Source organism: Canis lupus, chromosome 20 (assembly GCF_011100685.1).
Source record: "Canis lupus familiaris isolate Mischka breed German Shepherd chromosome 20, alternate assembly UU_Cfam_GSD_1.0, whole genome shotgun sequence".
Taxonomy (NCBI): Eukaryota; Metazoa; Chordata; class Mammalia; order Carnivora; family Canidae; genus Canis; species Canis lupus.
The window spans coordinates 38,793,827-38,821,574 of NC_049241.1; the positions used below are offsets into that span (position 1 = coordinate 38,793,827).

At 38.3% G+C, this 27,748-nt stretch overlaps 1 protein-coding gene across 10 annotated transcripts in view; it reads right to left on the bottom strand.

The window, feature by feature from the left end:
• DOCK3 (dedicator of cytokinesis 3) overlaps positions 1-27,748 on the bottom strand; it is a 504,793-nt gene that overhangs the window by 186,707 nt on the left and 290,338 nt on the right. For all 10 annotated transcript variants that reach the window (XM_038566321.1, XM_038566316.1, XM_038566315.1 and 7 more), the window contains 2 exons: positions 20,001-20,149; positions 3,209-3,293 (listed from right to left, as the gene is read on the bottom strand). In XM_038566321.1, the coding sequence (XP_038422249.1) occupies positions 3,209-3,293; positions 20,001-20,149 (234 nt within the window). The remainder of the gene's footprint in view (positions 1-3,208; positions 3,294-20,000; positions 20,150-27,748) is intronic.

Consider the following 27,748-nt stretch of genomic DNA (forward strand, 5'->3'; position numbering starts at 1 on the left):
AGACGCTCAATCGCTGAGCCACCCAGGCATCCCTAGGCCAGGGAGTTCTTTCTTGGTGCTGAGCAGTACCAGTTTGGGGTATGGAATGATGCAGGAAAATGAAATTGTTCTTCTTACCCTTTTTTATGGTTATTCTAAGGTTTTGCTCTACTGTATTACTGAAGCTTCTTAAGTGAAAGCTTTCTCCTGAGCTCTCCCAGAGCTATTTTTCATTTGTGCTGAATTACTGATCTTCATGGGGAGCAGAGGATGGAAAACTCCTACTCCACCATCTTGGTGATATCACCACCCTGGAAAAGTTTTTAATAAGATTTCTTTGGGAATTTTCTTTCTTTTTCTCTGTTTTCTCTTCTGAAACTCCATTATCTGGATATTGGACCTCTTGGACCAAACCTCTAACATTTCTCTCCTATTGCTAACTTTTTGTTGCTGTCATCCTATTTTCTAATCTTTATGTCGAGTTTATCCCAGTTATCTCATTTGTAATTTTTTAGAGCTTCTTCAATTGCTTCTTCGATTGCTCCAGTTTCCTGGTTGTTTCCTCATTTCTCTTTGCAGACAGCAATCACCATATTCTTCTACTGACTTGTCTGTTTCTTCCAAGTTCTTTTCACATATATTTGTTCTGGTCTCTAACTTTTATGTGGGAGGTTTGCTTCAATGTTTATTGATGCTTGGCTGTCTGGAAGTGCTATGTAGGATCTGCTAACGCTGGGTCTCACTGTATGGAGATCTAACGAAGGGAGTGGTCAACTCCTTCAACAGCTTTAAATACCACATATACTCTGATGACTGAAACTGTTATATCTGAACTTCACTTCTGAGGTCCAGACTTTCACCATCTCAGTTTGGCAGTTTAAAAGTCATCTCAAACTTGAAAGGAAAAACCAAACCAATACACTGATTCCCACTGCTATATTCCCAAACCTGCTTCTCCCACAATATTTCCTATTCCACTTTTTAAGATCAAAGTCGGGAAGATCAAAACATGAGAGTCATTCTTCTCTGACCTTTCTCTTTTTGTACACACATACCAAATCAATCTATTAACAACTCCAAATGGATTTATCTCCAACACACATTCAGAATCCAACAATTTCTTATTATCTTCTTTGCTCCAACTCTAGCCTAAATACTGAAAATTAAAATATTTTTGTTTGAATGACTGCTCCCTGCTTCCATTCTTGCCCCACTCCAGTCCTTCTGCATACATCTGCTGGAGGGAGCCATTTAAAACATAAGCCAGATCATGTAATTCCTCGGCTCAAATGCCTTCACAGACTTTTGTCACACTTAGAATAAAATGCAAAATTCTCACCAAAGTATCTTCTAAGCTACTACTGTGAGGGAAGTTCTTAGCCTCAAACTCTCTCTTCACTTTCCACATCTAATTGATCAAGTTGATTTTTTACTAACACCTACATTCTCTATTGCATTTCTTTTTCATTTCTGTTGCTAGCTAGTCATTATTTATGGCCCAAATCATTTTTATGGTGTCCTTCCTCCCTGATTCCAGTCTTCTGCATCTTATATTCTCTATAGACAGAGACAGCATTAAAACTCATATCCAGGGGTGCTGGGGTGGTTTCAGTCAGTTATGTGTCCAACTCTTGATTCAGTTCAGGTCGTGATCTCAGGGTTGTGAGATCAAGCCCTGCCTTAGACTCCATGCTGGGCATGGAGCCTGCTTGAGATTCTCTCTCTCTCTTAAAAAATAAAATATAAAACTCATATCCCAAAAAAAAAAAAAACTCATATCCAATCACGTTACTCCCTTGGTTACATCAGACTACTGAGCAGAGTGTACTTTGGGGCTTACAACACTCTTCATGATCTGACCCTTGGCTCCTTCTGCATCTTACTATCCCAATCACTAACACATACTTATATGCCAAAGTTACCATATATCATATAGTTCCCAGGAACTACCACTTCCCTATGCTGTGTGCCATCTGGGAACAGCTCTCCTTTTTTGTCTTCTGGGTTAACCCCTGTCCATGCCTCAAGATTCACCTTCTGTATTACTGCTGCTGGAGCTTTCACTGATTTTTCCCAGCCCTAAGTAATCAGTCACTCCTTCTAACAACATCAGTGTATATGCAACACATATATGGCTACTGTTTGTTTGTGGTCTATTTGATCCCACTAGAATAGTTTCTAAGCATGAGGACCAATTATAGACTTCATGGGCAATCATCAGAAGGAACTGCCAATTCCCTAAAACTGAGTGTAAACTTTACATGTAAAACCATACTTGGGTTGTCCTGGGAAGAAATTCTATCTGATCTTCATGACCCAGAAAGGGTTAAGAACCAATACTGCAGATGGTGATATTCTTGAGGAAAGGGATAAGTCTTGTTCATTTTTAATCTCTACATCCCATTTTATCACATTGAACAGAGCATAATTAAGGCAACTATACACAAATGCTTTTGTACACTAGCAAATACACATAAAGCAATTGATAGGTTACTTGTATATTATTTAGGCAAATTTCCAAAGATTCTCAAACAGGCAACATCATATCCTCAAAGTTCCCCATAAAAAATTACATTTATAATTCTTTCTAAAACCTATAATTCTCACCAGTAGATACTTCTCAAATACATAACTCCTCAAAGGTTTTACTCAGTCCCTTAGTCTAAGCATAATAGTTGCCAAAAGTTTCTGATGTTTGTTTTACCTTAAAAGTTTTTACCTTTCTTTTAGCTACTTCTCATTCAGCCTGTAAAATATAATCTTGATCGTCAATTAACTCAATACATTTTAATAATAGCCAACAGACAGCTAAGGATGTATCAGGTCTGTCTCACTTAGAAATATTGGTACCTTATTTATAGGTTTAATCATTACATTAACCAATAAATTGGCTCTTTATAGCTTCAACTACCTTCTATTTTTAAGAAGTGGGGAGAGACAGAATTTTGGTAACTTCTACAGGCTGAAGGAACTCCATTCACCAGAAAAACAAACAAATAAATGACCCCTGGATATTATGGTACAGCATTACACAGTAATGCCATTTAGAAAACTAAGGTGGTATGTTGTGTCATAATAAGGAAGACCCCTTACCTACAGTGGGACGGACAAAGGAACAACTTTAGCAATACTGTTTCATAGTATAACTAGGGATGAAAAAGGAGGAAAAAAATGATAAAAAAAAAAACGAGGTGTACAGGAACATGCATACTCTGCGTAGATTTCTTACCATTTTATAGAGATCTGAGACACTAATCTGGTCTGAATCCACTACTTCAAAGTCCTTTCGAGGCACCAAATCCAGGCCCAAATGTCTAGTAAAAAGAAAGAACACACTCAGCATGCCATGTCCTCAGATTACTCATCTTTCTTTATGTAACTGGAAGCTCATAATTGCCATGACCTTGTGGATAGAGATTAAGACACTACCCCAACAGGGACATGCTTTTATCCAGTAATACCTAATTGTGCTCACCTAAGGTAAATAAATGGGGCTGGAGATTTTAAGACTGACAATTTTAATCACCAAGAAGTTTCGTCTTGTGATGGTAAAAAGAATCCATTCAGTATCATGTCTATAAGAGAGTGCTTGAGTTCGTTAAGGATATATTTTCTATAGATCATTAATAAGTCGTGTTTTTTCTCTTCCTCCCAATCCTACAAGTATGTTCAAGACTCAGTCAAGCATTACTTTCATTAGGATGAAAAAATTATTCAGGGTCTAAGCAGATTTGTAATTCAACACATAAAAAATTGCCTCCAAAAGATACTGAACCCAAAGAAAGGTATGTTTGAGTTTTTATCTCATTTTCAATTTAACTGATACTGACACTGGTTATAGTACAGACCTTAGCACATATTAGCCAATACCTTAAGAAACTTTATATGAAACTGTAGCCAAGGAGTATTACTCCTAAAAAAAATACCCCATATTTGGAATTTCTGGTATAATTTGGGGAGGCAAGAATAAGAGATGGTGATTAGTGACTAACTAGGGCAGGCAGTTTGAGGCAGTGTAAATAACTCAAGACAGTCAGACTCCTGGGTTCAAATATGGTACATAATTTATGTTCAGTAAATGTTTTAGCTCTTTTCTCACTCTCTAAACCTGGAGTCAAATGGAGCTATGGGGCTGTGGACTCCAAAATTGCTTACAACAGTATGTATGTGTGTTCATGTATGATTTTTTTTGAGGAGAGGATCTATAACTCTCATCAGGGTTTCAGAGCTTCTTGGTGACCTTACTATACACTCGAACACTAGGGTTATAAATTACTGCATCTGGCAAAAGTATCCCATAGACAATGAAAGAAGTATATATATTTTTCTCTTCAACTAGACTATGAACTACTTTTAGAAAATGCTAGCAAAACTAATTCTGTAGTCTCTTTCTGTGGATAAAACTACCATTATTTAAAATAAAACCGAAGATGGCGGAAGAGTAGGGTCCCCAAGTTGCCTGTCCCCACCAAATTACCTAGATAACTTTCAAATCATCCTGAAAACCTACGAATTCGGCCTGAGATTTAAAGAGAGAACAGCTGGAATGCTACAGTGAGAAGAGTTCATGCTTCTTCTTCTTCTTCTTTTTTTTTTTTTTTGAGTTCATGCTTCTATCAAGGTAGGAAGACGGGGGGGGGGGGGGGGGGTTGGGAATAAAGAAATAAAAAGCAACCAAGGGGTAGGGGCTCCGGGAGGGGCCGGGCTAAGGCCGCAGGGTGAGTGCCCCCAGGACAGGAAAGCCCCATCCCGGAGAAGCAGGAGCTTCACCAATCTTTCCAGAAAGAAAGGTGCTCGCAGGGAGTTGAAGCAGGATCCCAGGAGGGGTGGGGATGTCCTCAGGCTCTAACAGAGGACCTGCACCCCGGGGGTGGGGGGAGTGCACCACATACCGCAGCCAAGCTCCCTAAAGGGCTGGAGCGCTTGCCCGGGGGACCCGGGAGCAGCTCCGGCTGTGGCTCAGGCAGAGGGGGCTGTGCGCCCCGGCGAGCACGATTCCATCAGCGCAGGTCCCGGAGCCCAGGGCACCGGGGGACATAGCCCATATCCGGCGCTCCCCCCGGGACAGGCAGAGGCCTGAGGGCCCAGGACAGCCAGGATGCTCCTGCCACCGGGCGGCCCGGAGCTGTGCAGATCAGCAGCCTCCACCCCCGGAGGATCCAGGCCCCTGCGGACTGGGAGCTGCGGTAGTTACTGCGGGAGCTGACTCTAAGGCTGGAGAGCTGGCCGCAGCCACTGTTGTTCCTCCTGAGGCCTCATAGGATAAACAACCCCCACTGAGCCTCACAGTGGCCTCACAGGATAAACAGGCACCAGGCAAGGCGCTGAGCAGCTACCCCAAGGTGCTCACACCTGAGAATCAGCACAGCAGGCCCCTCCCCCAGAAGACCAGCTAGACGGACAGGGGGAAAGTGAGTTATTGACCAAGCAGCACTGGAAAGTTCCAGGGGAAGTCGAGGGATTTACAGTACATAGAATCAGAGGATACTCCCCCTTGTTTTTTGTTTTGTTTGCTTCCCCCCACCCCTTTTATTTTCTTCTTTTGTCTTTTCTTTTTTCTCTTCTTTTTCTCCTTTTTCCAGTACAAATTTTTTTTGGCCACTCTGCACTGAGCAAAATGACTAGAAGGAAAAACTCACCTCAAAAGAAAGAATCAGAAACAGTCCTCTCTCTCACAGAGTCAAAAAATTTGAATTATAATTCAATGTCAGAAAGCCAATTGAGAAGCACAATTGTAAAGCTACTAGTGGCTCTAGAAAAAAGCATAAAGGATTCAAGAGACTTCATGACTGCAGAATTTAGATCTAATCAGGCAGAAATTAAAAATCAATTAAATGAGATGCAATCCAAACTAGAGGTCCTAACGAGGGTTAACGAGGTAGAAGAACAAGTGAGTGACACAAGACAAGTTGATGGCAAGGAGAGAAACTGAGGGAAAAAAACAGAAAAATCAATTAAAAGATCACGAGGATATGTTAAGGGAAATAAATGACAGCCTCAGAAGGAAAAATCTACATTTAATTGGGGTTCCCGAGGGTGCCAAAAGGGACAGAGGTCAAAGAATATGTATTTGAACAAATCATAGCTGAGAACTTTCCTAACTTGAGAAGGGAAACAGGCATTCAGATCCAGGAAATAGAGAGATCTCCACCTAAAATCAATAAAAAACGCTCAACACCTCGACATTTAATAGTGAAACTTGCAAATTCCAAAGATAAAGAGAAGATCCTTAAAGCAGCAAGAGACAAGAAATCTCTAACTTTTATGGGGAGAAATATTAGATTAACAGCAGACCTCTCCACAGAGACCTGGCAGGCCAGAAAGGGCTGGCTGGATATATTCAGGGTCCTAAATGAGAAGAACCTGCAGCCAAGAATTCTTTATCCAGCAAGGCTCTTATTCAGAATAGAAGAAGAGATAAAGAGCTTCCAAGATAGGCAGAAACTGAAAGAATATGTGACCACAGAGCCAGCTCTGCAAGATATATTAAGGGGGATTCTGTAATAGAAAGAGGAAGTCCAAGGGAACAATCCACAAAAACAGGGACTGAATAGGTATCATGATGACACTAAATTCATCTTTCAATAGTAACTCTGAACGTGAATGGGCTTAATGACCCCATCAAAAGGTGAAGGGTTTCAGACTGGATAAAAGGGCAAGACCCATCTATTTGCTGTCTACAAGAGACTCATTTTAGAGGTAAGGACACCTACAGCCTGAAAATAAAAGGTTGGAGAACCATTTACCATTCAAATGGTCCTCAAAAGAAGCAGGGGTAGCCATCCTTATATCAGATAAACTAAAGTTTATCCTGGAGACTGTAGTAAGAGATGAAGAGGGATACTATATCATACTTAAAGGATCTATCCAACAACAGAACCTAACAATCATGAATATTTATGCCCCGAATGTGGGAGCTGCCAAGTATATCAATCAATTAATAACCAAAGTTAAGACATACTTAGATAATAATACACTTATACTTGGTGACTTGAATGTAGCACTTTCTACAATCAACAGGTCTCCTAAGCACAACATCTCCAAAGAAACAAGAGCTTTAAATGATACACTGGACCAGATGGATTTCACAGATATTTACAGAACTTTACATCCAAACACAACTGAATACACACTTTTCTCAAGTGCCCATGGAACTTTCTCCAGAATAGACCACATACTGGGTCACAAATCAGGTCTTAACTGATACCAAAAGATTGGGATTGTACCCTGCATATTCTCAGATCATAATGCTTTGAAACTAGAACTAAATCACATGAAGAAGTTTGGAAGGATTTCAAACACGTGGAGGTTAAGGACCATCCTGCTAAAAGATGAAAGGGTCAACCAGGAAATTAAGGAAGAATTAAAAAGATTCATGGAAACTAATGAGAATGAAGATACAACCATTCAAAATCTTTGAGATACAGCAAAAGCAGTCCTGAGGGGGAAATACATCGCAATACAAGCATCCATCCAAAAACTGGAAAGAACTCAAGTACAAAAGCTAACCTTGCACCTAAAGGAGCTGGAGAAAAAATAGCAAATAGATCCTACACCCAGTAGAAGAAGAGAGTTAATAAAGATTCGAGCAGAACTCAATGAAATCGAGACCAGAACTGTGGAACAGATTAACAAAACTAGGAGTTGGTTCTTTGAAAGAATTAATAAGATAGATAAGCCATTAGCCAGACTTATTAAAAAGAAGAGAGAAAAGACTCAAATTAATAAAATCATGAATGAGAAAGGAGAGATCACCACCAACACCAAGGAAATACAAATGATTTTAAAAACATATTATGAGCAGCTATACACCAACAAATTAGGCAATCTAGAAGAAATGGACTCATTTCTGGAAAACCACAAACTACCAAAACTGGAACAGGAAGAAATAGAAAACCTGAACAGGCCAATAACCAGGGAGGAAATTGAAGCAGTCATCAAAAACCTCCCAAGACACAAAAGTCCAGGGCCAGATGGTTTTCCAGGGGAATATTATCAAATGTTTATTTATTTATTTTTTATTTTTTATTTTTTCAAACGTTTAAAGAAGAAACCATATCTATTCTACTAAAGCTGTTTGGAAAGATAAAAAGAGATGGAATACTTCCAAACTCGTTCTATGAGGCTAGCATCACCTTAATTCCAAAACCAAAGACCCCACCAAAAAGGAGAATTATAGACCAATATCCCTGATGAACATGGATGCAAAAATTCCCAACAAGATACCAAACAATAGGATCCACAATACATTAAGAAGATTATTCACCATGACCAAGTGGGATTTATCCCTGAGATGTAAACTGGTTCAACACTCATAAAAAATCAATGTGATTCATCATATCAGCAAGAGAAAAACCAAGAACCATATTATCCTCTCAATAGATGCAGAGAAAGCATTTGACAAAATACAGCATCCATTCCTGATCAAAACTCTTCAGAGTGGAGGGATAGAGGGAACATTCCTCGGTATCTTAAAAGCCATCTATGAAAAGCCCACAGCAAATATCATTCTCAGTGGGGAAACACTGGGAGCCTTTCCCCTAAGATCAAGAACAAGACAGGGATGTCCACTCTCACCACTGCTATTCAACATAGTACTGGAAGGCCTAGCCTCAGCAATCAGGCAACACAAAGAAATAAAAGGCATTCAAATTGGCAAAGAAGTCAAACTCTCCCTCTTCGCAGATGACATCATACTCTACATAGAAAACCCAAAAAGACTCCACCCCAAGATTGCTAGAACTCAAACAGCAATTCGGCAGTGTGGCAGGATACAAAATCAATGCCCAGAAGTCAGTGGCATTTCTATACACGAATAATGAGACTGAAGAAAGAGAAATTAAGGAGTCAATCCCATTTACAATTGCATCCAAAAGCATAAGATACCTAGGAATAAACCTAACCGAAGAGGTAAAGGATTTATACCCTAAAAACTACAGAACACTTCTGAAAGAAATTGAGGAAGACACAAAGAGATGGAAAAATATTCCATGCTCATGGATTGGCAGAATTAATATTGTGAAAATGTCAATGTTACCCAGGGCAATTTACACGTTTAATGCAATCCCTATCAAAATACCATGGACTTTCTTCAGAGAGTTGGAACAAATCATCTTAAGATTTGTGTGGAATCTGAAAAGACCCCAAATAGCCAGGGGAATATTCAAAAAGAAAACCATAGCTGGGGGCATCACAATGCCAGATTTCAGGTTGTATTACAAAGCTGTGGTCATCAAGACAGTGTGGTACTGGCACAAAAACAGACACGTAGATCAATGGAACAGAATAGAGAACCCAGAAGTGGACCCTCAACTTTATGGTCAACTAATATTCGACAAAGGAGGATAGACGATCTACTGGAAAAAAGAGTCTCTTCCATAAATGGTGCTGGGAAAATTGGACATCCACATGCAGAAGAATGAAACTAGACCACTCTCTTGCACCATACACAAAGATAAACTCAAAATGGATGAAAGATCTAAATGTGAGACAAGATTCCATCAAAATCCTAGAGGAGAACACAGGCAACACCCTTTTTGAACTCAGCCACAGTAACTTCTTGCAAGATACATCCACGAAGGCAAGAGAAACAAAAGCAAAAATGAACTATTGGGACTTCATCAAGATAGGAAGCTTTTGCACAGCAAAAGAAACAGTGAACAAAACAAAAGATAGCCTACAGAATGAGAGGAGACATTTGCAAATGACCTATCAGATAAAGGGCTAGTATCCAAGATCTATAAAGAACTTATCAAACTCAACAGCAAAGAAACAAACAATCCAATCATGAAATGGGCAAAGACATGAAGAGAAATCTCACAGAAGAAGACACAGATATGGCCAACAAGCACATGAGAAAATGCTCCGCATCCCTTGCCATCAGGGAAATACAAATCAAAACCACAGTGAGATACCACCTCACACCAGTGAGAATGGGGAAAATTAACAAGGCAGGAAACAACAAATGTTGGAGAGGATGTGGAGAAAGGGAACCCTCTTGCACTGTTGGTGGGAATGTGAACTGATGCAGCCACTCTGGAAAACTGGGTGGAGGTTCCTCAAAGAGATAAAAATAGAGCTACCCTATGACCCAGCAATTGCACTGCTGGGGATTTATCCCAAAGATACTGATGCAGTGAAATGCTGGGACACCTGCACCTTGATGTTTCTAGCAGCAATGTCCACAATAGCCAAACTGTGGAAGGAGCCTCGGTGTCCATTGAAAGATGGATAAAGAAATGTGGTTTATGTATACAATGGAATATTACTCAGCCATTAAAAATGACAAATACCCACCATTTGCTTCAACGTGGATGGAACTGGAGCGTATATGCTGAGTGAAATACGTCAATCGTAGAATGACAAACATTATATGGTCTCATTCATTAGGGGAATATAAAAAATAGTGGAAGGGAATAAAGGGGAAAGGAGAAAAATGAGTGGGAAATATCAGAAGGGGAGACAGAACATAACGACTCCTAACTCTGGGAAACGTACAAGGGGTGGTGGAAAGGGAGGTGGGCGGGGGTTGGGGGTGACTGGGTGACGGTCACTGAGGGGGGCACTTGATGGGATGAGCACTGGGTGTTATGCTATATGTTGGCAAGTTGAACTCCATTAAAATAAAAAAGAAATATAGAAGGTGTTAGAATGCTAGCAGCTATAAAAGTAAAATAAATGGAGATATGTGTATCAAAAATAGGTCAAACTTTAGACAAAGACAAATATATGATATCAGTCACTTGTGGAATTTAAGAAACAAAACAGACGAACAAAGGGAGGAAAAAAAGAGAGACATACAAACCAGGAAACAGACACTTAACTATAGAGAAGAATCTGGTGGTGACCAGAGGGGAGATGGGTGTGGGATCGGAGAAATAGATGATGGGGATTAAGGAGAGTACTTGTGATGAGCACTGGGTGTTGTATGGGTGTTGAATCACTGTGTTGTACACCTGAAACTAATACCACACTGTGTGTTAATTCATGGAATTTAAATAAAAACATAAAAAATAAAATAAAATAAAACCATGTGAAAAAATAAATTATTTTATTTAAAAATTAAAACCATCTATACATCCAAAATACATTTGTTTTATTTATAATTTGTGACCTATTTATAGGAAAAGGTATGAAGAGATTAAAGAAGTTTCAATAAGATTGCTAAAATAAAAACAGAAACTCAAAACTATATGAAAAAGGTAGAAACAAACATATTAATTGTATAGGCTAATATGATAACCATGATTAAGAATGAAAATTTAGATTGGTGCTTTTTAGTGGGGGAAAAAAAAGGATATACCTATTTTTCTACTAAAAAGATAAAATCTCAAGCCTTTCTATTATATATTATAACTTACATTATTCTTTAATAGAAAAACATGAGTTTTTATAGGGTGCCTGGGTGGCTCAGATGGTTAAACATCGAACTCTTGATTTTGGCTTAGTTCATGATCTCAGGGTTTGAGATTTAGTCCTGTGTTGGGGGGCTCTGTGCTGGGTGCCAAGCCTGCTTAGGATCCTCTCTCTCCTTCTGCCCCTGCCACCCATGCTCTTTCTCTCTCTCTCTCTCGAGAGGGAGAAAAGAAAAACATGAATTTTTAAAGAAGAAATAACTTTGGGTACGATTATTGAAGTTAACATATTTAAGTTGAGAAGCGATTTGATTTTTCTAACACTAGGATCCTGCCTTCTTATATCAAAGAAATATTGCATTTAGTCACTTTATTAGTTATCCTTAATTTCTTTGATACAATTTCAGGTCTCTAGCCTCCAACACTTACTGCAGGTAAAGGCAGCAGTGTCATGGAAAGTACGAGAAAGCTGAAGCACAACCTTTTCACCTCCCTTGTCATGAAAAGCAATTTACATCATAAAGATAATTTTGCAGATATGATCTCAAAAGTATTTAAAATACTTTTATAAGCATGTAGAAAAGCAGTGAAAAGATAATAGATGACATTAGTATTTATATTAGGGAAATGGAATCATACATTTGAGCACTAAAAACATTTTCCAATTTTCTATAGTCATGCTATCAAAACTTTTTTAAATACAAAAATGAGAATCAAAATTCCATACATATTCTTTAACCATTAGTGCTCATAACATATATGATAGTTAAATGTCACAGTTAAGTAACAAAAAGGCCTGTGTGAATATTGCAAACAAAACAGGTATTTTCAAAACGATAGCATTAGAAATAAATCCAATGGACCTAAATCAATACGGCTGGGATTCAGTGTATGTGCTGTGTGGTTGTGCACCATACACAGGGATGGGCTGTGTAGACTGGCATTTATGCAAATTCTGTCTCAGTACTATGACACCCTTAGCTTGCTTGTCCACTCAACTGTCCATGCATACACCCAACCACTCACTCACAGGGATTCTCTGAGAACCTATAATTTCCCCCCCATGATCTTGGATACAGGGAATACAGCAGTTTTGAGGCAAGCAAATGTTCATAATTCTCCCAAGAATAGTATTTTCTGTCTCCTAGAAGTCACCAGAGCACAATACTTTTTAGATTCTTGATTTCATTATTTAGGAAATAAGAAAATTATTAATGAGAAATCTGCTAAAACTGAAGACTGAGTTCCTTCTACTAGTCCACTAGTCTTCAATGGAGGAAGAGTAATTTTCAAAAGCTAAATTGGAGGACTGGCCTCATTGGAAAAAGGCAGAGATGCTGCATGGTGAAAAGCCACAGAGGCTCACTACATATTTCATTCCGGAAAGGAGGTTTCTGGCTATTTCTGTCTGTAGTTTACCCTAAGAATAGTGAACAGCAAGTACAGAGAGTGGTTAATTTAGTCTCTTCTCTGTCTTCCTAGCACAGGGAGGTAGGGCAGCAGAGTTCTGAGGAGCATGGGCTCTGATGTCAATTGCCTGGTTTGCATTTTGGCTCTTCCCCCAGGCCACACTGTCATATCTATCATAAGCTACTGTAAAGCATTTAGCGCACTGTCTGGCATTGTAAACTGCCACTCCTGTTATAATTATCATAAGTATGTGTTACTTTACTAGCCAAAACATGGCCTAAAGTATAAGGACTGTGATCAAAGAGATACGATGTCTGAAAAAGAGACTCTTGAACAGATGGACACAAGCAGGAGGTATACATCGGTATACAGATGTAGTATAGAGCTGTTTTCAAAAATGGTCTTACTAATTGTTTAGGTGAACAGTCTTCACAGAAACATTTAGTGTTGTCTCACCACATGCCATTGATCACTCACTCATTTATTTCAATAATTCAATAAATATTTATTAGCATCTACTCTGTGCTAGGTTCACGCTGAACTTAGGGACACAGTGATGAATAAGAGATACTCCCAGTCCTACATTCTTTCAGGCACACCTCTTAAAGGCCCTGAATCTCTATACCAAATTCTTTGAATTTTACATTTCCTTAGAATGTTCTCTATTCTCTTCTATTTTCCATGTTACCGTTTTCTTCTGTGGTTCCTCATCTGAACCACAGAACATAGAAAATAATGTGAAGTTAACTAATTACAGACAATGGATGTTTTAAAGCATCAGCACTTAATTCTCCCCCAAAATTGGTTGAGAAAGGCTAAAGATATTAAGATTTCCTGTAGGTACTAGCTTTTTCTAATACTCATAATAAAGAGAGCATACAGATAATAACTACACTAATGAAAGTATATTTATATAATAAGATATAAATAATAATAGCTACACGGGACGCCTGAGTGGCTCAGCGGTTGGGCATCTGCCTTTGGCCCAGGGCGTGATCCTGGGATCCGGGATTGAGTCCCTATAGGGCTCCCTGCACGGAACCTGCTTCTCCCTTGGCCTATGTCTCTGCCTCTCTCTCTTGCTGTATCTCTCATGAATAAATAGAAATCTTTAAAAAATAAAAAAAAATAAAAAAATAATAATAGCTACCCTTTGCTGAACATTTACACGGGATAGGATGGAGATATCTATCTATCTATCTATCTATCTATCTATCTATCTATCTATCTATCTATATCTCTTATATAGGCACCAAGGGAAGTAGACAGTATTAGATCCATTTTATAATTGATGAAACTGAAGTCCAGAGAGGTTAATGAAGTCAACTATGAAGGGCGCAGAGGTGGGCTTGTCTCAAACTATATCTATCTTACTCTGAGCCTATGGTATTTTCACTGTACCTGCTATCTTCCTACTAACAATTATGAAAGTTAAACACTAATAAGTGACTGTAATCAATTCAGTCATTAACAGTTTGAGGGATAATTTTGTGCAAATATGTCAATCCAGAAGGAAACAAATACAGGTTGGCGAATGAGTGTCCACCAGGCATAAGAACAAACCTATTTTATTACTTAGATTCACGTTCACGTAGTGCCTGTCAAGTGCAGACATTGTGCTAAGTGCAGATGAGCAAAACAGATGCACAAAGAGTGAGAGAGAGATAAAGGAAATTTACTGATTTGAATATAACTTCATGGAAGGATTCTGACACATGCACACTTTAAACATAGTTATCTCTGACTTCTTGGATACAGCAAGATAGTAACTGATGGGCACAACACCCTATATCAGAATAACTCTAAGAAGAAGTTGTTGGAAACTTCTACTAATTTCAGATGTCCTGAAGCTCAAAAATATAAGCACATTCGTAAAGGCAAAGTACTGAGCCATAAGTCCTTCTGAGTCCTAGCTACAAATCTATTCAGAGGAAACTTGTTGGCACAAAGGCTGGGGTGGCAGTATTTTCTGCATACTACAATCCAAACTTCTGCTTGTGTTGCTTCCTCTAAAAGAAATTCCCTTGGTGAGGAATATAAACTATGGAAAAAGAAGGGGATATGGGTGGGTTAGGACATATGAAAGTCTAAGGGAGAGAGTACAAAAGAGAGAAGGAGTAGAGAGACTATGATAGAGGGAGAGAAAGATAATATAAGAACTAGAAGTTATATATTTATTGGTGATTTGTCTTAATCATTGAGACCAGAATATAAATATATGAATTATTTCATTTGATACTTATAATCTACAGAAACATCATTCTAACTCAACAAAAGCTTATAAAATTTTTACACTGTATTCAAATCTGTACTTTCTACCTAAAGAAGAAATACAAAAATCTTACAAATTATTCTATGAATAAAGCATTTCTTACTTAGATATTTTTCTAAGGCAAAGATCAATTAAGCTGTGTTGGTTCTGGGTTAACACAAGTTCAACTTAGGTATGCTATAGTAGTGATGACATTAGAATAAAAATAAACTTTTAGCAACACTTTTATGGAAGATGTTGAAAATATTAACACAATGAAATTCTATTGCTAGATAAACTTTTAAAATTCCACTGGAGAGGATATAATTAACTGACTTAGTCTTTGTATAGGAGACTTACGCAGAGATAATGGCTAGTTTATTTGAGCAAACTTTGTTTTATGCCCTTCCTGTATTTCAGTTTCTAAAAATATAAGAACACAACTTACAAGTACTGATTTTTACATGATATAATTTTAGTAATTTTAACTTATGGAATGAGTGTACACATATGCAAACAGGCTAACAAGTATAAACCAAATAAACAAAATAAAAATTGTGGTTATAAAGACGTGGAAAGCTCTGCATTTATTTTAAACTCTAAATAAAAGAGTATAATACCAATTTAGTTTCTATCCTAGAAAGTTCTAATTCAATGTGAAATCAAATATACACTATGGGACATAGAGTGTTCATACTAGGAGACTAGAACAAAATCAAATAACCCATAGACTAGAAATACTGGCAATAATTTGCTTAGTTTTAAGATTCGCACTTAAAAATAATCAGAGAGATGGTAAGGTCCTGCATAAAGTTTATGGGCTTTGGGATCAGCTCTGGGTATAAAAACCAGTTCTACCACTCACTGTGCAACAATAGAAAAAGTACTTTGGAGCCTCAGTGTCCTCATCAGGTAAAATGGAGCTCTTGTCTTGGAAGAGCATAATAGCATTTTATTGTAACAATGCATATGTTAGGGGTTCCTGGGTGGCTTAATTAAGCGTTCGACTTTTGGCTTCAGCTCAGGACATGATCTCATGGGTTGCGAGAGCTCTGCATCATGATCCCTGAGGAGTATGCTTGATTCGCTTCATTTGCCCTTCCCGAACTCACATGTGGACACACTCTCTCTCAAATAAATATTTGAAAAAACAAACAAACCCAACAATGTATGTTAGTCCAAGCACTTACCACTGTGATATAAGTAGATGTACTCAATAATTAATAGCTGTTATTAATAGCTTCTAAAATAAGTTCTGAAAAGGCAGAGCTATGATGTCTGTGTAAGGGCTTATAGAAAAGGCATAAAAGTTAAAAAATTATATGATTCATATTTACTTTTATCAATTAAAGCATAAAAATATATTCCACAAACACTGGAATGCATCTCCCACATGCCAAGATATGCTAAGCTTCAGTATTTTATGGCACTTATAGAAGCGTGGTGGTTCAAAAAATGTGGAACTCTGAGGCATAAAACAGGAACAACGGATATGGTTATCAGTGCTCAGGTACTGTGTGGAACATGTCTTCTTTACATAACCTAATGTACAAAGTGACTTTATTTTTACAGTATACTATCCCTTCTTTTAAAGTAAGAAGGAAAACTTTTTAAGCAAAAGTTATTAATGAAAGTGGGATAACTGCAATTTACTGACAGGTATTTACAATGGCCTTTGCCTTTTTCAAATATAATTTGAACTCATTTCCAAGCTATCATCTTAAGTTTTCAAATTTGATTGCAAAATCTGATTGGTCTGCTCTCCAAGTTTTATTACAAAGATGTACTGAGGGGATCCTGGGTGGCTCAGCGGTTTAGAGCCTGCCTTTGGCCCAGGGCGTGATCCTGGATTCCCGGGATCAAGTCCCACGTTGGGCTCCTGCATGAAGCCGGCTTCTCCTTCTGCCTGTGTCTCTGCCTCTCTCTCTCTGTGTCTCTTGTGAATAAATAAATAATATCTTTAAACAACAACAACAACAAAGATGTACTGATATTTGTTAGTATTTTTCTTCATTTACTAGTATGCACAACTGCAGCTAAACTATAACATAATGACTTATATACAACTTAGTGTCATCAGTTCAAGTTTACAGTTTGCTTGGCACATGGTGATGTTACTTTTGCAATTATTACTGTCATTAATTTATTAAACAAATGTAATAATGCCATTTTATAAGATGGCACTGTTTGAGGCTGAGGGACAGAATCAGCTATGCTGTAAGCTAACATACAGCATTTTGCCAGATTTTTATTGCCCAAAATTTGATCTAGAGAAAGCTGTCTGATCTATGGTACATCTGAAGTCATATTATATCATACCAGGAGTCTATGATGTATGCCAAGCAACTCTACTGACAGTCATGAAAGGGTGTAATTTAATGAAACAAACAAGGATAGTATGCTATCACTTTAAAAGGTCAAAAATAGCCAATTTAGGGTTGTACTTGTTTTCTTTTCTAAGGATGAACAGCAGCCACTCTTGGTTGGATTGGCTGTATTAGATTCTATTTCCTCTTTCCTGATTTGCTTTTCCATTTCTTTTTTTTCTTTTTTAAAGATTTTATTTATTTATTCATGAGAGACACACACAGAGAGAGAGAGAGGCAGAGAGAGAAGTGGGCCTTACAGGGAACCCCATGTGGGACTCGATCCCAGATTCTGGGATCACACCCTGAGCTGAAGGCAGACGCTCAACCGCTGAGCCACCCAGGTGTCCTCTGCTCTTCCATTTCTGTAAGAACATATTCTCAAGTCCCCCCCCCACCCATTTTTAAAAAGATTTTATTTATTTATTTGAGAGAGAGAAAAAGAGAGAGACAAAGAGCACGAGCAGGGGGGAGAGGGAGAAGCAGGCTCCCCACTGAGCCAGAAGCCTGACATGGGGCTCCATCTCAGGACCTAGGAATCATAACCGGAGCCAAAGGCAGAAGCTTAACCAACTGAGCCACCCAGGCGCCCCTCCCAAGTCCCTTCTTAAGAAACGGGTCATCAAAGGTAACTTTCACATTCATGAATGCTTTAAAATGGCTTTGGTTGGCCTTTACACTTGATTAGATAGTTTGGCTGTTTATAAAAATCTGGCTGGCAAATCATTTCCCAACAGAATTTTGAAAATATTATTTCACTATATTCTAGGATCCATTGTTACTGATAAAACTTTCGAGGTTGGTGTGATTCTTATTCTTTTGTAAGACTTGTGTCCCTGCCTGAAAATCTTTTAGGATCTTCTCTTCATCCCTGGAATATTAAAATATCTTAAAGTACATTGCTGTGGGTTTTGGGTCCCCACTCCATTCATTATACTAGGTATTGGGTGGGCTCTTCAATCTAAGACTCCTGGCTCTTTGGCTCTGGTAAATTCTATCACTTCTTTAGAATTTTCTTTTTATTGCCTTTGCTCTTTTCCTGGAAATTATAATATCTGATGTTAGACTCCCTGGATTGAACTGCTCTATTGCTCTTTTTCCTCAACCATTTCCCATCTTCTTGTTTTATTTTCTCAGAGATAATATAAAATGATCTTACTGCTCTCTTCTTGAATGTTTTATTTTGGAAATCACATTCTCCATTACTTTTTCAGAGTATTTTATTCTACATAATGGATCTTGATTCTCTTTGAGGATGCACAGAGGATTTTTTTTTTTTTTAGAAGTTCTTTACTACTAATATCTAGTTGCCTCTGGGGCCAGGTTATTTCCTTGGGGGGTGGGCAAAGTATTGTTTTGTTTATCCTGGTCTCTCTCTCTCTTGTCCGGGGAAGGATTTTAAATACCTGGTGATACTTAATTTTCCATCTCAATTTAAGAGGCACTAGAAGTGTGGGGAGTTTTTGCACATGGTGGGTGACTAGCAAGCTTCTCTTCCCAGTAAGTGGAAGGGATCTGGTCATTACATTTTGGAACTCTTAAATGGTAAAATATGGAGAACTCTGCAATAAGGTCCCAGGGCACATTCTTGTTGCCCAATTCCCCCCAGGCAGTCTGTCTTTGTATATGTTTATCTGAAGGGGAAACATCTGGCTGCCATTCTTTCTACTTGTGGCAGTGGGTTATTCCTTTTTATGTACTTTTAAGCACCAAGGCACACTCCTATCCTCCATGATTCTGCAAACTGCAGGACAGAACAACTCTTTCATTAGCTAAAGTTTCTTCCACATATACTTGGCTTCCTCCATCATCACTAAATATTCTATACATTTTCCAGCTTTTAGAAAGGATTTCATATACCTCATTTATTGCTGGGCCCTCTACCATTCTTTTTATATCACTTCAATGATGTCTTGAGAGACATGGGAGAGGGGATAAAGACTTGTACTAAAATATATTTAAGGTATATGTATATCTTAAATAGAAAGCAAACTGCTCACTTCAAAGTTTAATGGACTTGACTTTAAGATAATGAGACAAAATCGCTTGAAAATTATATTAATTATATGTAGGAAGAAATATATTTGAATACTATCTACTCTAGCTTCCCATGCCAAAGTCTTAGAATACTACTTATATAAAAACAGCAAACAATCATACCTACTGCATAAATGCAGGACTACCTTTGAATGACAGATTAGTTAAGAATACTCTCAAGTACAGATGTAGACAGGGTTCATTTGTAGTATATGCTTAATCAGATTAATTGTGTGGCTATAAAATACAAAAGACACAGAATTCACATGAAAAAATAGATACTAAAAGATGAAACAGAAGTGTACTCTGATTCATGGATCCAGAATCAAGTAATTCGAGCTAGAAGAAACCTCAGAGGATAATGCAGTCCAATTATTTAATTTTCAAGAAGTAAAAATAAAGACTGAGAGAGTTTCAGTGTATAGAGCCAGTACTTTGCTAACCTAAAAGAAACAACTACTCATAGTAAAAATGATCAAAGCTTAGTGGAGAATATAACAACATCATTTCATCACTAAAGAGAAGCTTTGATCAGGTACAAACTCTGGAAGAACTAAGTTAACATATATGTAACTGAAATGCCCAAATGATATTCATACTTACTCATTACCCCAGTCCAGGCGCACGGTGATATGCCGTTTAACCTCCCGCACCTGATCCTGAGTGAGGTGACCAGACAGTAGCTGCCTTCGAAGGTCAATAAGTTCATTCATCACATGGCGTAGCTTGTAGAAAAGATCTACTTTGTGTTTCTGAAAGGGCATTTTTGGTGTTGGGTGAAATGAAAAAGGGATATGGAAAGAGAATGAAAAAAGAAAGAGAAATAGTTAAACTATGAAAAGTGTTCATTTCTCTAACCTTCTAAAAAAGGCAATGTAAAGAGGAGCATATTTATGAATCTTAAAGTCCTTAGTTCCTACTGCCTAAAATTCTCTATATAATGACATCTCAAGTAATATAATTGATCTGGATCATGCAGAATACCATTTATCTCTACTCCATTCTGGAGAATTCATTTTCTAGTAAGTCAGAGTTACTAAACTTTATCAGAACAGAAAGTTAAACAGGGGCCTAGAGTTGCTTTCTCTGTCAGAAGTTCCTATGTACGTAACGTCTCTGTTTCTTTAGGAGGGATACTCAAATTGCAGAGGGCACAGGGAGAATCACTTGCCCTACTTTGAAGGAACTAAGGTTTCAATAAAGAGCTACAGTCTCTAGAGTAACATTCACACTCCAGGTTTCCAGGCCTCATCTAGTTTTAATTAGCTTTTGTAAACAATATGTGTCCCTAGTGTCACAGGTTTCTATTCTTTTCAGTTTAATAATGTGTCACCTTTATAAGAGTTAAGTGGAAACATCCTAATGAACTTAATTATGGTTATCATAGGGGTTTCAATCTTATAGGCAAAAAAATTTAAATGCCATGACAGTAGATGATTGAGGAAAAAACTCAAGACTATAGATTTAAGAACTAAAGTCTTATTTGTTCACAAGTATCATCTTGGTTTGGAAATTTTTAGATTTATGTTTCTGTTATAGAGAAGCAGGATTTTATATGATAACTAAAAGCCTTGGAATGTAAGTTATCCATAAAGAATGCTCTTTAAGGTCATATCAACCTGTACCATAAGATTAGGAAAGCCTCTATCTAGAATTTCCCCTAAAAAGATCTCTGCCAAAATAAGCTTGATTAAAGTAACTATAAATAAAATTAATAACAAAGCAAATTACAAACTAGCAGAATCAGCTAATATTCTTAGGTGGCAGTGACATTATGATTAAAATGTTCAGGACATCATGCTACTTAGAAATCATCTAATGGAGCATGAGACCTTTAAAGGTCTATCTCAGAGAGAAATTATTTTTAAGTAGAAGACCTTAGGAATCATGCACTCTAATGATATCATTTCAAATAGCATGCGGTCCTTTCTTCACTTGATCATATGAAGAAAAGTTAAGTACCTTGATGGCACACAATGCTGGCAGAAGGGCAGAACTCACAAATTCTTGCCAGTTCAAGTAACAAGGCCTAAGCAAAGTATATCATCTGGAAAATTGAGATCTTAAGGTAAGCAATAAAGGCAATGTGGTCTTTGCTTCCAGCACATGCATTTTTTTTTTTTTTTATAAAACAGGGTTACCTGTCTAAGTTTAAAATAGAAAGTTAAATTCCCATCAAACCATATGCAATAATCTACTGCATATACACATAAGCATTTATTCATTCACTTGGTTTACAAATGCTTATGGAGCACCTGATGAGTGCTATCACTTTATTGTGATCAGAAGTCCCTACTTTCAAAACAAACAAAGTCCCTACTTTCAGGACACCTGGGTAGCTCAGTGGTCTTCAGCAATGGTCTTCAGCTCAGGTTGTGATCCCAGGGTCCTGGGATTGAGTCCTGCATCAGGCTCCCACAGGGAGCCTGCTTCTCCCTTCTGCCATCTCTCTGCCTCTCTTTCTGTGTCTCTCATGAATAAATAAATAAATAAATAAATAATTTTTAAAAATTCCTTACTTTCATGGCTTCATTCTAGAGAGCAGAGACAGATCAGAGACAAATAAATAATGGTGGTGATATGTTCTAAAAAGAAAATTAAAGCAGAATAGGGAGATTAGGTGGCCAATGGTGGGTTGGCTGGGGGAGTAGGGGAAGATACTGCTTCAGGTAGGGTGGTCAGGGAAAGGCTTCTTTGGAAGCTAAGCTTTAAGTAGAAACCTGAATAAAATAAGGTGACAGCATTTGGGAGAACCAGGGAAGTTTATTACACTGTTTGTTAACTAACTAGAATTTAAATAAAAACTAAAAAAAAAAAAAAAAACCTGGGGAAGTTTTTGAAGCATAAGAAACAGCAGGAACAATTGCCCTGATGTGGAAGTAGACGTGGCATGTACATGGAGAACATGCACCTGCAGCAAAGTCAACAAGGGGGGAGAGTGGTGATGATTGAGTAAGAGAGGCAACAGGGACCAGATTAGGCAGGGCTTTTGTGTAAGCCATGTTAAAGGGTTTGGCTTTTATTCCAAGTAAGACAGGGAGCCACTGGAGATAGGGAGCAGAAGAGTGACATGATAGGACTTATGGCTTGAAAACGTCACTCTGAGTGCTGCGTTGAGAATAAACTATGAAAAGGTAAAGAGGAAAGTAGGAGTTCCAGTCAGAAGGCTATTTATTACAACAATCCACAGGATGGCAGATGACTAGACAAGGGTAAGAATGGTAATGTAAAACTTTTAGGGCTTGGAGGTTTCTAAGTTTTGTATGTAGAGATGTTAGGATCTGCTGATGGATTAAATGTGGGATATGAACGGAGTCAAGGACTACTCCTTTTCCTGGCCTGGGGAGCATGTCTGGAGGAGGGAAACAAGGTTCAATTTGGAACATGCTGGGTTGACACTGAGATCCAACATCTGGAGGTCAGGAAAGTGAGGAGTATCTAGCAAAGGAAACTAAGAAGGAAAAATCAGTGAGATGACAGGAAAAGGAGTGTACTGAATATAGGGTTTAAAGGAGGACCCTGTCAAATGCACTGAGAGTTTAAATATAGACTGAGAGTTAGCCACTGTATCTGGCATTGTGGTGGCCACCAGTAACTACCATAAAGGCAGTGTTTAATTCAAGAGTATTGGGAGTAAAGAGAATGGGAACAGAGTACAGATAACTCTTTTGTAGAATTTTCAGTAATTGGAAGCAGAGAAATGAGGTAGTAGAACAGTATTGTGCAATCAGGAGAGGGTGTTATTAAATGAGACTATTTGTATGCTGAAGAGAATGATCTAGTAAAGAGAACAAATTTGATGATGCAGGTGTTAAGTCCTCCAAGAAGAGATGCATTCCAGGTCAGAAAGGAAGGCTCTATTTAGGCTGAATATTCTATATATTGTCACAGAGGAAAGGCAAAGAACAAGGATTTGGGAGATTTGGTGACAGGAGAACTAAATTTTTTCTCTGGGTGCCTTATTCTCAAGGAAATAAGAAGCAAGGTCATCAACTGAGAGTGAGTAGGGTGGGAGGGGGTGTTAGAGATTTGAGAATAGAGAAGATATAAAACAATTTCATAGGGAGTGGTAACACAATCTCAGCAGGTGATAGGTAGTTCAACTGTCAGATGGTTTTGAGATTTGTGAACACTAACTAAGAGTGTGGTTATGTGTGTGGTTTTTTTTGGGTTTTTTTGGTTTTTTTTTATTTTTATTTATTTATGATAGTCACAGAGAGAGAGAGAGAGAGAGAGAGAGAGAGAGAGGCAGAGACACAGGCAGAGGGAGAAGCAGGCTCCATGCACCGGGAGCCCGACGTGGGATTCGATCCTGGGTCTCCAGGATCGCGCCCTGGGCCAAAGGCAGGCGCCAAACCACTGCGCCACCCAGGGATCCCTATGTGTGTGTTTTTAAGCCAAGTGTAATGATGTATATTGATACTGAAATATCATGTATGTATGTATATATGTAGTACATTTATGTATGTGTATGCATGTATATCTATGCACAAATGCACATACACAAAATATTTATGTAATATATACATGCACACATATATGATATTGATGCCAGAATATACTAATAGAGTCTTTTAAGATACTAAACATTTATTTTCTTAATCAAGAATGTAGGGATTTTTAAAAAGATTTTATTTATTTATTTATTTGAGAGAGGGAGTGAGAGAGATCACAGAGGGAGAAGGGAGAAGCAGACTTGCTGCTGAGTGGAGAGCCTAATGAGGGCTCAATCCCAGGACCCTGAGATCATGACCTGAGCCAAAGGCAGACACTTAGCTGACTGAGCCATCCAGGCTCCCCATTAATCAAGAGTTTCTAACAGACTGTACTGTCCAAAGATGACTACAATACCTCCCAAGTACTATTCTGCAAAAATGTGACCCTCACATTCCTCTAGTATGAGACGGAATTTATTTCTTCACACTTCTGAATCTGGGCAGGCCCTGAGACTACTCTGATCAATTGAACACAACAGCAGGGAATTAAAGCAAGTCCTAGAAGCAGCCCTTAACTTGTCTGGCAGCTTCAGCTTCCTGCCTCTTGGAATACATGCTCCTGAGTACATTTTCCAGCTGTCATGCTGTGAAAAGTCCAAGTTGCATGGAGAAGCCACAAGGAGACACTCCAGTAAAAGCAGTCCCAGATGTATGAGTGAGCCATCTGAGATGCTATGCCTAGCCCAGTATAACATTCAGGGGACTATAGCTCCCACCCAAATCTGACTGTAACAGAATGAGAAACCCTATGTGAAAACCATCCAACTGTGCTCACTCTATCCAGAGAAGAATTAAATATAATAAAGGGTGTTTTAAGCCACTAAGGCTTGGGGTAGTTTGTTATGTAGATAGTTGGGAAAATTGTTCAGTATTTTTTCCAAATAGAATAATCAGTTATTGCTTCTAATTATACGAAGCCAGGAATGCTAATCCTGCACTAAGAATGAAATGGAACACATAATCAGAAAGTAGAACTATTATTACAATCCATGTGGTGCTAATTTTTCTTCAGTCCAACCTAATGACCTCTTTGACCAGAAGACCTAGCATTAGAGGCTGTTCCACTAGCACTGCTCTGATGCCACACTGCACTCTTGGGTTTGCTACCAGAAAACACACACCATTCAAGGTGAGCAATCCTGAGTGACTGGTACCAGAGCAATTTACCTAGGATCACTTGACAGCACAGGACAGCTGAATGTCCCACTCAAGCTGAACAATCCTATTCTACGAAGAGTCCTGCTCCTCAGTAAGTTAAAATAACAGTACAATTAGGTTGGTGGTGAGGTTTAGCTTTCCAGTGTAATCATCCCTAGATCCTGTCAAGGCTAAAATAAAAGCAGGAAAATTAAAAAAAAAAAAAAAAAAAAGAACAAAAAGCAAAAGAAATCTATGGCCCTTCTTAACAACACGCTCAGCCTCTCTAAAAGCTCCATAGTCTAATATTTGTCAAAAAAAAGTTGTAGAATATTTGGGAAGTATATTGAACAGTCAGTAGAAATGATACATTTAGAATAATTAAACTACTCTGCAACCACAAGCCAAGCAGAATTTGCCTCCTCATTGTGAAAGAATCCCTGGAACTCTGCAAGAAAAAATGTGAGTTTTAATACTTCTGATTTTACTTTATTTTTTAAAAAAGATTTTATTTATTCATTTGAGAGAGAGAGTATTAGTGGAGGGGAGAGGCAGACTCCCCATTGGGCAGGGAGCCAGACACTGGGCGCAATCCCAGGACCCTGAGATTATAACTCGAGCCAAAGGCAGATGTTTAACTGACTGAGCCACCCAGGCACCCCTTAATACTCCTGATTTTAGAATTATTTTTACTAAACTGATTGTAATCCAATGTGGAAAGAAAGGCTGTGCTGCAATGCTGCTTCTTACAGTTAGCAAAGGAGCAAGGCTACTAAGTGTCCATCACCAAGTATGCTAGCTTTATTCTAAAACTACAATGCACAAAGACTGGTTAACACATGCTAATGAAAGATTATAAAAATCTAATTTAAAAATTACATCAAAGTACTGCTACCCTCAAAAAGAACAATTTCCTGCCATGAGTACTAAAAACTTAAGGTGAAAACCAATTTAATGGACGTTAGACACTGCATCTAACTTAAGTTGCTCAAGTTGTTAAGAGCAGATTCCCAATCTCTCTACATTTTACTTCTTATTTTTGAACATTCTTTTATTTATATATAGGGAGATGGCTTATTTTCTCACTTTATTTCTTGAAAACAAACTAATCATAAAGAACTTGGGTTTACTCAAACTTCTGAAACTATTATAACACTGTATATTAATTATACTTGAATAAAATAAATACATTTTTTAAACTCCAGAGATGCCTGCATGGCTCAATGGTTAAGCGCCTGCCTTCAGCCCAGGGTGTGATCTTGGAGTCCCAGGATCACGTCCCACATCGGGCTCCCTGCATGCAGCCTGCATCTCTCTCTGCCTGTGACTCTGCCTCTCTCTCTGTCTCTCATGAATAAATAAATAAAATCTTAAAAATTTTTTTTAAACTCCAGTAATTTTTATTGCTGTTAAATAAAGTCTACTATCATGAAGTAACCTCTAATCCTATTCAAACTGTTTACATTATACATCAGAGCTCTAGGACTCATCCCAGTGTAATATAAAAATATCTATAATGCAGTACTTGCAAGCCCAGTGACTTTTCTGCCAAAAATATCGTTAAACTCAGGAATTTAGACTGTCATTTTAGGTTGTTCCACACATAGTTGGGCAAGGCTTGAAACTGAGTTCAAAAGAGAAATTTCTGTGAAATGAAACAGTATCTAAATCCAAGCAATTTAACAAGGATCTTCAAGCACATATTTGCAGGGAGTAAAAATACAAATGTGGGAATTCTTTTTAAATTGTTCACAAATATGGGAGTATGCCTAATACAATCTACTTGCCTTGCATACATATTTATTCCTCCACCTCTGGGGGGCCAAGATATTTTCCTCATTTCACTCTCAACCCAAACAGACCCTCCCTCACGGAATTAATGAGAACCAAAATAACACCCTTCATAACGTCAATCTTTTTTTTATAACACAAGTATTTGCAGGAGAGCTAAGACTTTAAAAATTCTTTTTACTTTAGTTTAAATAAGTTGATCATATTCTTTCCTAGAGCAGATATGAATCTTCATAAGAAGGAAGCAAAGTCAACTGAAAGGTAAAAAAAATATTAGCGATACAAAAACTGGAGACAGCAGTTGCTGCTGTCAAAGTCACACATTCACAATTCTGAACATGATGAATTTACCTGACAGTGGGATGTGGACAGCTCAGGCATTCTCAGGCTCACGGTTGCCACCCTTCTACACAAGACGGAACAAACCCTAAGAGAGCATTTAATCTGTCTCCAGGAGGTACCTACCTCTTCTTAGACAGAAACCAGTAAGAAATCAGCCCCAATCCTACTCCAAATGCTAAATATAAAAGTTGGAAAGTAGGCAACTTGTCAGAAATTAAAAGACTGAAAACGAAGCCCTGGGGACAAGGAGGGGGAATACAGCTGGGGAGGGTAAGAGGGTCAGAGTGAAATCAGTAAGAACTGGGTCTGTTATCTATACAGAAAGATTCAGGGATTGGAGGTACCAGGAACCCCTGAAGGGGTGTGTGTGTGTATGGTAGGTCTGAAGTGTGTACCTGGGGAATGGAAACAGAAGTGGTTATAAGTCTTTTAAAAGTTTGTAAGACTCTTAACTATGGAGAACAAACTGATGGTTACCAGAGGGGAGGATGTATGGGGGGATGGGTGAACTAGGTGATGGGGATTAAGGGGTGCACTTTGTGTGATGAACACCGGGTATCGTAGGAAAGTGCTGAATCACTAAAT